At 47.8% G+C, this 8,275-nt stretch overlaps 2 protein-coding genes across 11 annotated transcripts in view; one reads left to right on the plus strand and one right to left on the minus strand.

The window, feature by feature from the left end:
- The first annotated feature begins 520 nt into the window (after positions 1–520).
- ZFP57 (ZFP57 zinc finger protein) lies at positions 521–4,873 on the plus strand. The gene is made up of 4 exons (XM_011944864.1): positions 521–643; positions 1,457–1,583; positions 2,030–2,131; positions 3,598–4,873. The coding sequence occupies exons 1-4, from the start codon at positions 521–523 to the stop codon at positions 4,752–4,754; spliced, it is 1,509 nt and encodes a 502-aa protein (XP_011800254.1). The 3' UTR covers positions 4,755–4,873.
- A 109-nt stretch (positions 4,874–4,982) lies between these two features.
- MOG (myelin oligodendrocyte glycoprotein) overlaps positions 4,983–8,275 on the minus strand; it is a 14,084-nt gene continuing 10,791 nt past the window's right edge. For 2 of the 10 annotated variants that reach the window (XM_011944862.1, XM_011944854.1), the window contains 3 exons: positions 6,965–7,081; positions 6,641–6,661; positions 4,983–6,191 (listed from right to left, as the gene is read on the minus strand). In XM_011944862.1, the coding sequence (XP_011800252.1) occupies positions 6,178–6,191; positions 6,641–6,661; positions 6,965–7,081 (152 nt within the window). In that variant the 3' untranslated portion in view covers positions 4,983–6,177. Of the gene's footprint in view, positions 6,192–6,640; positions 6,662–6,964; positions 7,082–7,140; positions 7,189–8,275 lie in introns of all 10 variants that reach the window. The other 8 variants (XM_011944863.1, XM_011944856.1, XM_011944853.1 and 5 more) reach the window with 7 other exon arrangements.

Consider the following 8,275-nt stretch of genomic DNA (forward strand, 5'->3'; position numbering starts at 1 on the left):
TTAGGTCCTTAAGACAGGGCCAGTAATTGTTACCTCATTGCTGAGAGCATCCAATGGCACACAGCAGGGGTTTAATAACTAATGGCATTCCCTGACCAAATAAGAAAGCTGTTTCTTACCCTCCCCTTGCTGATATGTTTTGTTTTTCTCTGACCTCAGGTATATAGAAGCAGGGTAGAACAGAGGGCAGACACCTAGCCCAGCCTGGTGTTACTAAACAATGGCAGCTGGTGAGCGAAGGGTGACCAGGGCCCTGAACTCTGTGGCCCAGGCTTTGAGGGAAACAAAGTTGTTCTCAATTGTGGAAGAGGAGAATTTGGACAGCAAAACAAAAAAGAAAGACAGCCTCTTGGAGCAGATACATTTGTCACAGGAAGCCACATCAAACCCTGGGACCTTTGCTGAGCCTCTCCATCTGCCCAGTTACTGGGAGGTAGATAGCCCCAGGAAGGAATCCAGTCAGCCCTGGGCGCCAGGCCAGGAGTGGATAAAGCTAGAAAGAGACACCACAGAAGAGAAGATGTTTGAACAGCTGAAGCCAATCGAACCTGTACAGAAGATGTTCCCATGGGTGGGCAAGGTAGCTGCCACCCTGCAGGAAGCCATGAAGAGAGATTGCTGGAGGGAGGCATGGGTGAAGAAGGTGAGGAGACTAAGCTAGAGAGAGGTGGGGTCCGGGTCCTGGACTCCAGGAGCTCTTTCATGCATGCTCCTGCCTGCAGGTCAAATGAAATCTCAGATTGTTCCAGACTGAACGACATCCAGAGAAAGGAGCCTCAAAACCTTTCTCCATCTCCCGCACCACCCTGGCATCCTTCATGTGGTACTTCCTGAAATTTGTTAAGAGTGGCAGCATTTTTTCTTTTGCTTTGGTTTCCTATTTGTATTCTGCATATCCTCTTTCCTCTCCCCCACATCTTATCTTTCTCCTTTTCTCTTCATCTTTTGTTTCCTTTTTTTTTGAGACAGAGTCTTGCTCTGTCACCCAGGCTGGAGTGCAGTGACGTGATCTTGGCTCACTGCAACCTCTGCCTCCCGGTCTCAAGTAATTCTCCTGCCTCAGCCTCCTGAGTAGCTGGGATTATAGGCATGCGTCACCACACCCGGCTAATTTTTGTATTTTTAGTAGATACCTGGTTTCACCATGTTGGTCAGGCTGGTCTCGAACTCCTGACCTCATGATCTGCCTGCCTCAGCCTTGCAAAGTGCTGGGATTACAGGCATGAACCACCACATCCGGCCTCCTTTCCTTTCTATACTTCACAGTTGCTGGCCTTGTGTCTCTCTTTTAATATTTCTCTCTTCCTTCCATGGTTTTATCTTTCTGTTAGGTTTTAATTCTCTGAATCTTGAGACTGGATGTTAATCTTGTACACACATACACACACACACACGCACACATATACATACCTACATATATTTATATAAACTTCTTGAGTCTCTCCTGTTCTTCCAGAAGCCAGTCACCTTTGAGGATGTGGCAGTGAATTTCACCCAGGAAGAGTGGGACTGTCTAGATGCCAGCCAGAGGGTCCTTTACCAGGATGTTTTGTCGGAAATCTTTAAGAACCTAGCATCTGTGGGTAAGAGGCTGGGCTTCCCTCAGCAAGCCCCCTGTCCTAAGGGTCCTGGAACATCTGGTTTCCCTGGACAGGTAGATCAGCTTACAGTTAGTTTCACTGACCCCTGGTTCTATGCTTTCCAGATGTGAAAGATCTGAGTCACTAAGCTCAGTGGTAAAGAGAAGAAATGATAACCTGCATGAAGGCAAAGATAACACTTGTAACATGATGACAGTGTTCTCAAAATATGCAAATTTTTCCATTCATCAAACAAATATTTACTAAGTCACTCCTGAGAACCAGATACTTTGCTAGCAGCTGACCTTTTGAATGTCTCCTTTCTGCATCTACATGTCCCAGGTTATGGTTCTTAAACAAAGGCTACAGGAGGTAACCTGTTGTCCCCATCAGATGTGAAGGGGCCACACCTGGGACCAACTCAACTCTTTCTCATTCCCACACATCAGCTAGAATCTTTCTACATAAGCCAGAGCTAATCACTAAGCTTGAGCAAGAAGAGGAACAACGGAGAGAGTTTGTCCATCGCCCAAACACAGAAGGCCTTTCAGGTAAGAATTGCCAAGCAGGGAGGAAGGTAAAAAGGACCCAGAATAACCCCTGAAAGGATGGAGAGCTGATGGGGAGGATGAATGCTCTACAGATGCTCTCCTAGTGAACCTCTGTCCAGCCTAGTCAGACTTGGAGTTGAAAGAGAGCTTAAGATCATAGGCTCAAGTCCCTCGACTTCAAGTTGAAGACCTAGGTCTCTTTTTTTTTTTTTTTTTGGGACAGTCTTGCTCTGTTGCCAGGCTGGAGTGCAGTGGCACAATCCTGGCTTACTGTAACCTCCGCCTCCCGGCGAGTTCAAGCGATTCCCTGCCTCAGCCTCCCAAGTAGCTGGGACTACAGGCATGTGCCACCATGCCCAGATAATTTTTGTATTTTTAGTAGAGACAGGGGTTTCACCATGTTGGCCAGGATGGTCTCGATCTCTTGACCTCAAGTGATCCACCCACCTTGGCCTCCCGAAGTGCTAGGATTACAGGTGTGAACCACTGCGCCTGGTGGGCTGAAGATCTAAGTCTTTCAGGAGAAGTAAATGTCTTCAGTTTCTAGAGATTGAGAGATGACATGAAGGTTGCTTATGTCCATGACATTGTTCTGATTAAAATGTTCTGTCCAAGAGAAAAGAGAAGCAAAGGAGATAGGCTTCATGCTGCGTTGGAGTAAGGGAGGCTTGCCCCAGTAGTAAATAGTTGAGAGAGATATCAAGCCAGGCTGACTACACTTCTTGGTTTGCCAGGATGGTACTGGTTTATGCTTCTCATCCTAGCTTGATTATTAATAACACCTCTTTTCACCTGCAAGTGGCCCAATGTTCATGATGCATTATTATGCGGGTGTCTGTGGAATGTCTATGGGAATTTGAGCAATAATGAGAATGAGATGAGATAGATTTCAAGAAATGTTGTTGTAAGTTAAAATTTACATTTCTGACAGTGTTGAAGACTCCAGTTAAATTTTTATTTGCTTTTAATTTGAAATGCCAAATTTATTTTTTCTTATTTCTAGCCTATAAGGCCCAAGGGTGAGGATGAATGTGTTGGGTGGGAGAGCTAGGGCAGAGACAAGAAGTGTCTTGGGCTGAATGGAGAGCTGTGTTGTAGTTCTTCTTCTTCTTCTTCTTCTTTTTTTTTTTTTGAGACAGAGTTTCACTCTGGTTGCCCAGGCAGGAGTGCAATGGTGCCATCTCGGCTCACTGCAACCTCTGCCTCCTGGGTTCGAGCAATTCTGCGTCAGTCTCCCTAGTAGCTGGGATTACAGGCAGATGCCATGATGCCCACCTAATTTTTGTATTTGTGGTAGAGACAGGGATTCACCATGTTGGTCAGGCTGGTTTCAAACTCTTGACCTCAGGTGATCCGCTGGCCTCAGCCTCCCAAAGTGCTGGGATTACAGGTGTGAGCCACCATGCCCGGCCTCTGTTGGAGTTCTTATAGTGGAATTTTGTGTTATTCTTCCTCATTCACTACAGAAGGTGAGAAGAAAGAGCTTCAAGAACAACATCCCAGTCTGAGAGATGAGGGGACTAGTGATGACAAGGTCTTCCTTGCATGCAGAGGGGCCAGCCAGTGCCCCCTCTCTGACCCAGCTGGGTCTATGGACAGGACCCAGGTGCTTCAAGCATCCCAGGCTGGGCCACCCTTTTTTTGCCACATCTGTGGCAAGTGTTTCAGCAGGCGCTCCTACCTCTATAGCCACCAGTTTGTTCACAATCCTAAGCTGACTAACAGCTGCAGCCAGTGTGGGAAGTTGTTTCGGAGCCCCAAGTCCCTCAGCTATCACAGACGCATGCATCTTGGTGAGAGGCCCTTCTGTTGCACGCTCTGTGACAAGACCTACTGTGATGCTTCTGGACTAAGTCGTCACCGCCGCGTCCATCTGGGTTATCGGCCCCATTCATGCTCCGTGTGTGGGAAGAGCTTCCGGGACCAGTCTGAGCTCAAACGCCACCAGAAGATACACCAAAACCAGGAGCCAGTGGATGGAAACCAAGAGTGTACTTTGAGGATTCCAGGCACCCCTGCTGAATTACAGACACCTATCGCCAGAAGCCAGAGGTCCATCCAGGGGCTTGTGGATGTGAACCATGCACCAGTGGCCAGGTCTCAGGAAACCATATTTAGAACTGAGGGTCCTATGGCCCAGAACCAGCCATCTGTACTTAAGAACCAAGCACCTGTGACCAGGACCGAGGCACCCATCATTGGAACCCCCTGTCAGGATGCCAGATCCAACTCTCATCCAGTGAAGCCCTCGAGACTCAATGTCTTCTCTTGCTCGCATTGTCCTTTGACTTTTAGCAAGAAATCCTATCTCTCCAGACACCAGAAGGCCCACCTCACAGAGCCGTCCAACTACTGCTTCCATTGCAGCAAGTCTTTCAGTTCATTTTCCAGGCTGGTCAGACACCAGCAGACCCACTGGAAGCAGAAGAGCTACCATTGCCCTATATGTGACCTCTCCTTTGGGGAGAAAGAGGGCCTTATGGATCACTGGAGGGGCTATAAAGGCAAGGAACTGTGCCAGAGCAGCCACCATAAATGCCGGGTGATCCTGGGCCAGTGGCTTGGCTTCTCTCATGATGCCCCTACTATGGCTGGGGAGGAATGGAAGCATGGAGGTGAATAATCTCCCCCCAGGATCCATACCCTCAGGAGAAGAGGCCTAAGAGAGAAGGCCTGCAAAGGAGACAAAACAAAGGAGGCAGTGAGCATCTTGAAACATAAATAAATGGTCTTTCTGACTGAGGTCTTTCTTTGTGTTTGGTTTCCTGAGGACTGACCTCTGGGGTAAGGAGGCTGGAGTAGAGGGAGACAGGTGAGTGGAAAACGAAGGAAATATATAAAAGAAAAGGGGTTAGAAGTGTGCGTATGAAAGCTCGTATTATTATTTATTTATTTATTTATTTATTTATTTATTTATTTATTTATTTTATTTTTTCGAGATAGAGTCTTACTCTGTCACCCCAGCTAGAATGCACTGACGTGATCTCAGCTCACTGTAACCTCCACCTCCTGGGTTCAAGCGATTCCCCTGCCTCAGCCTCCTGAGTAGCTGGGATTACAGGCGCCCACCACTATGCCCAGCTAATTGTTTGTATTTTTAGTAAAGACGGGGTTTCACCATGTTGGCCAGGCTGGTCTTGAACTCCTGACCTCATGATCCACCCGCCTCAGCTTCCCAAAGTGCTGAGATTACAGGTGTGAGCCACCGTGCTCAACCAAAACTCATATCATTATTAATTAGCACCTAGCTTGTTTGTTTGTATCTGACCATCAAGTAGTAGTTGTTGAATAAACAGTGGATACTCTGGTAGATATGAAGACAGGAGAAAAAGGATGAGAGGAAGGAAATTCTGAGACCTGTGGAAGATTTGTAAGTAGAAGGAAGACATTCTAAAGCAGGCATGTTGCCCAGATTTCATTTCTTGCTTCCCCAGTTCCCTAGTAGGCTACCAAGACAAGGTGGAGCTCCGGCTAGTATTCTGTAGGTTTCTCACCATCTCCAGGTTTGGGGTGGGGCTACCCATATCCTCACTCTTCAGCTCACTCAGCTCTCTCTTCAATGTTTCACACTCTTCCTCTTCCTTCCCTTCACATGCCTCTGAGTTCTGCGCAATCAGGGCTGGAGTCTTGGAAGAAACAACCACCATTTGCAAAGTTATCATACTGTAATTTTCAGTGAGGAGGTTCCTGGCCTCCAGTTCATGGCAGAGACCATCCTATCTGTGTTGCTCTCCAGCACAGGTGTTCTCTGATGGAGAGAGGGGCACCTGCCTGTCCTTAGCCAGGAAGGGTTTCCAAGTGGAAGACTGGAGAGAGAAATGGAAAGAAGGATAATAAAAATGGGAAAACAAAGGAAGAGAAAAGGTAGATGACAGAAGAAGGGAAATCAATTCTACTTGGAATTTAGAGTGTTCCTGAAAGTGCAAATTGGAATGTCCCCATAGCAAAGATGCCAGTGAGTATGCAACTTGATGGATGAGATGTCCCCAAGGACCAATCCCTGGGCAACCAGGCTCTCCTCCACCCCTGCCAAGATGTGACATCACTCAGAAAGGATTTCCTAGAAGAAGGAAAAAATAACTTGAAAAATCTATGTCAGTAGTTTGTATCATAAAACCATTGAACTAGGGAGAAGAAAAGCCCTTGGGGTCATCTTGTCTCCATGCCTGCCTCAATGGTTGGTCTGAGAGGCGAGGCACTGGGCAGTTGCTGTGGAATGGGCAATGAGACCAGCTAGGGTGGGGTTCCTGCTTAGGGGCAGTGAAGGAGGAATGGGTCAGGCAGCAGATGGGAATGCCTCCAGCTTCTCTGCCACCTGTAAATGTGTCTAACAGCTGGCCTCTTGCCCCTGTACCTCCCAGGAGGAGTCTTCCCTCCACCCAGGCCCTCCAGCTCCTCCTTTCCTCTGGGACTGTGATCTCTCAGTAGCCCCCCTCTTCCCTCTTGTTGCTTCTGTCTCCCTTTCCTCGCTTTTTATTCTCTGCTTATAAGAGAGAGAAAATAACTTACTTAGCTCTTCAATGAATTGCCCTGAAAACAAAAAGAAACAAATACATGATCAGTGGAAGATGAATAGCACCCTCCCCACATCCTCCCTGTGGATATTTGGAGTGACCCACACTGCCCTTTCCACTGGGGGACCCCACAGATCCAGTAAGTGGTTCTCTTCACAGTTTCTCAGAAGAGCCTGGGGTTGGGCATGGGGACAGAGGAATAAGGAGATCCCAGCTCCCCTAATCTTGAGCCCTGGTTCTATTCTCTTTTGGCTTCCCATTCAAAGCTGACTTGGTTCCCCACTATTTGGTGGTCTTGCCTGCTGCCCAGCCACTGCACCTGCTAGTCTTCGATGTAGCCAGTTGTAGCAGATGATCAAGGCAACCAGGGGTCCAAGAACCGGCACAATTACAAACAGGGTTATCTTCCAGCAGGGCACCCTCAGAAAGTGGGGATCTGAATTGTTCACCAGAACAAACAGGGTTAACATGTGTTCCCCCTCATGCCCCACCCACCTTTCTTTTTTGGTTCCTTAACCTGGGATCCTAGAACACCAAAGGACTCTGGGGACAGAATTCAGAGAGTCCATGAACTTGGATGAGAAAAGTACTGCCTCCTTATTTTCATTAACTGGATTTAACATTTTCTTTCATTAAAAATGTAACAACTGGCCAGGCACGGTGGCTCACACTTGTAATCCCAGCACTTTGGGAGGCCGAGGCAAGCAGATCACGAGGTCAGGAGATCAAGACCATCCTGGCTAACATGGTGAAATCCTGTCTCTACTAAAAAATAGAAAAAATTAGCCGGGCATAGTAGCGGGCACCTGTAGTCTCAGGTACTCTGGAGGCTGAGGCAGGAGAATGGTGTGAATCGGGAGGCAGAACTTGCCGTGAGCCAAGTTCATGCCGCTGCACTCCAACCTGGGCAACAGAGCGAGACACTATCTCAAAACAAAACAAATGTAACAACTGCCAGGCGTGGTGGCTCACACCTATAATCCCAGCACTTTGGGAGTCTGAGGTGGGCAGATCACGAGGCCAAGAGTTCAAGACCAGCCAGGCCAACATGGTGAAACCCTGTCTCTACCAAGAATATAAAAATTAGCCAGCCATGGTGGCACATGCCTGTAATCCCAGCTACTCGGGAGGCTGAGGCAGGAGAATCGCTTGAACCTAGGAGGCAGAGGTTGCAGTGAGCCGAGATCCTGCCACTGCACTCCAGCCTGGGCGACAGAGCAAGACTCTGTCTTGGAAAAAACAAAACAAAGCAAAACATGTTACAACTAACCACAATATCAGCAGTACCTGTGACTTACCAGTGGAAGCCATATATGTTTCATTCCCATTCGCGTTATTGCAGAAATCTTGAAATACTGTGTATGTTTATTAGTATTTTGAAATTAAAGGTTATTGGGCCAGGAGGCTCACACCTGTAATCCCAACACTTTGGAAGGCTGAGGCAGGCAGATCACCTGAGGTCAGGGATTCAATGCCAACCTGGCCAACATGGTAAGACCCCGTCTCTACTAAAAATACAAAAATTAGCTGGGCCTGTAGTTCCAGCAACTTGGGAGGTTGAGGCAGGAGAATTGCTTGAACCCAGGAGGCAGAGGTTGCAGTGAGCTGAGATCGTGCCATTGCACTCCAG

Source organism: Colobus angolensis, unplaced genomic scaffold, assembly GCF_000951035.1.
Source record: "Colobus angolensis palliatus isolate OR3802 unplaced genomic scaffold, Cang.pa_1.0 Scaffold237, whole genome shotgun sequence".
Lineage (NCBI taxonomy): Eukaryota > Metazoa > Chordata > Mammalia > Primates > Cercopithecidae > Colobus > Colobus angolensis.

Excerpts from the sequence above, each read along its gene's own strand:
- ZFP57 (XM_011944864.1), top strand. The coding sequence starts at position 521 with ATGTTTGAACAGCTGAAGCCAATCGAACCTGTACAGAAGATGTTCCCA. Across the intron at positions 644-1,456 it reads GGGAGGCATGGGTGAAGAAG|AAGCCAGTCACCTTTGAGGA; the intron begins GTGAGGAGACTA and ends CTGTTCTTCCAG. Across the intron at positions 1,584-2,029 it reads TAAGAACCTAGCATCTGTGG|CTAGAATCTTTCTACATAAG; the intron begins GTAAGAGGCTGG and ends CCCACACATCAG.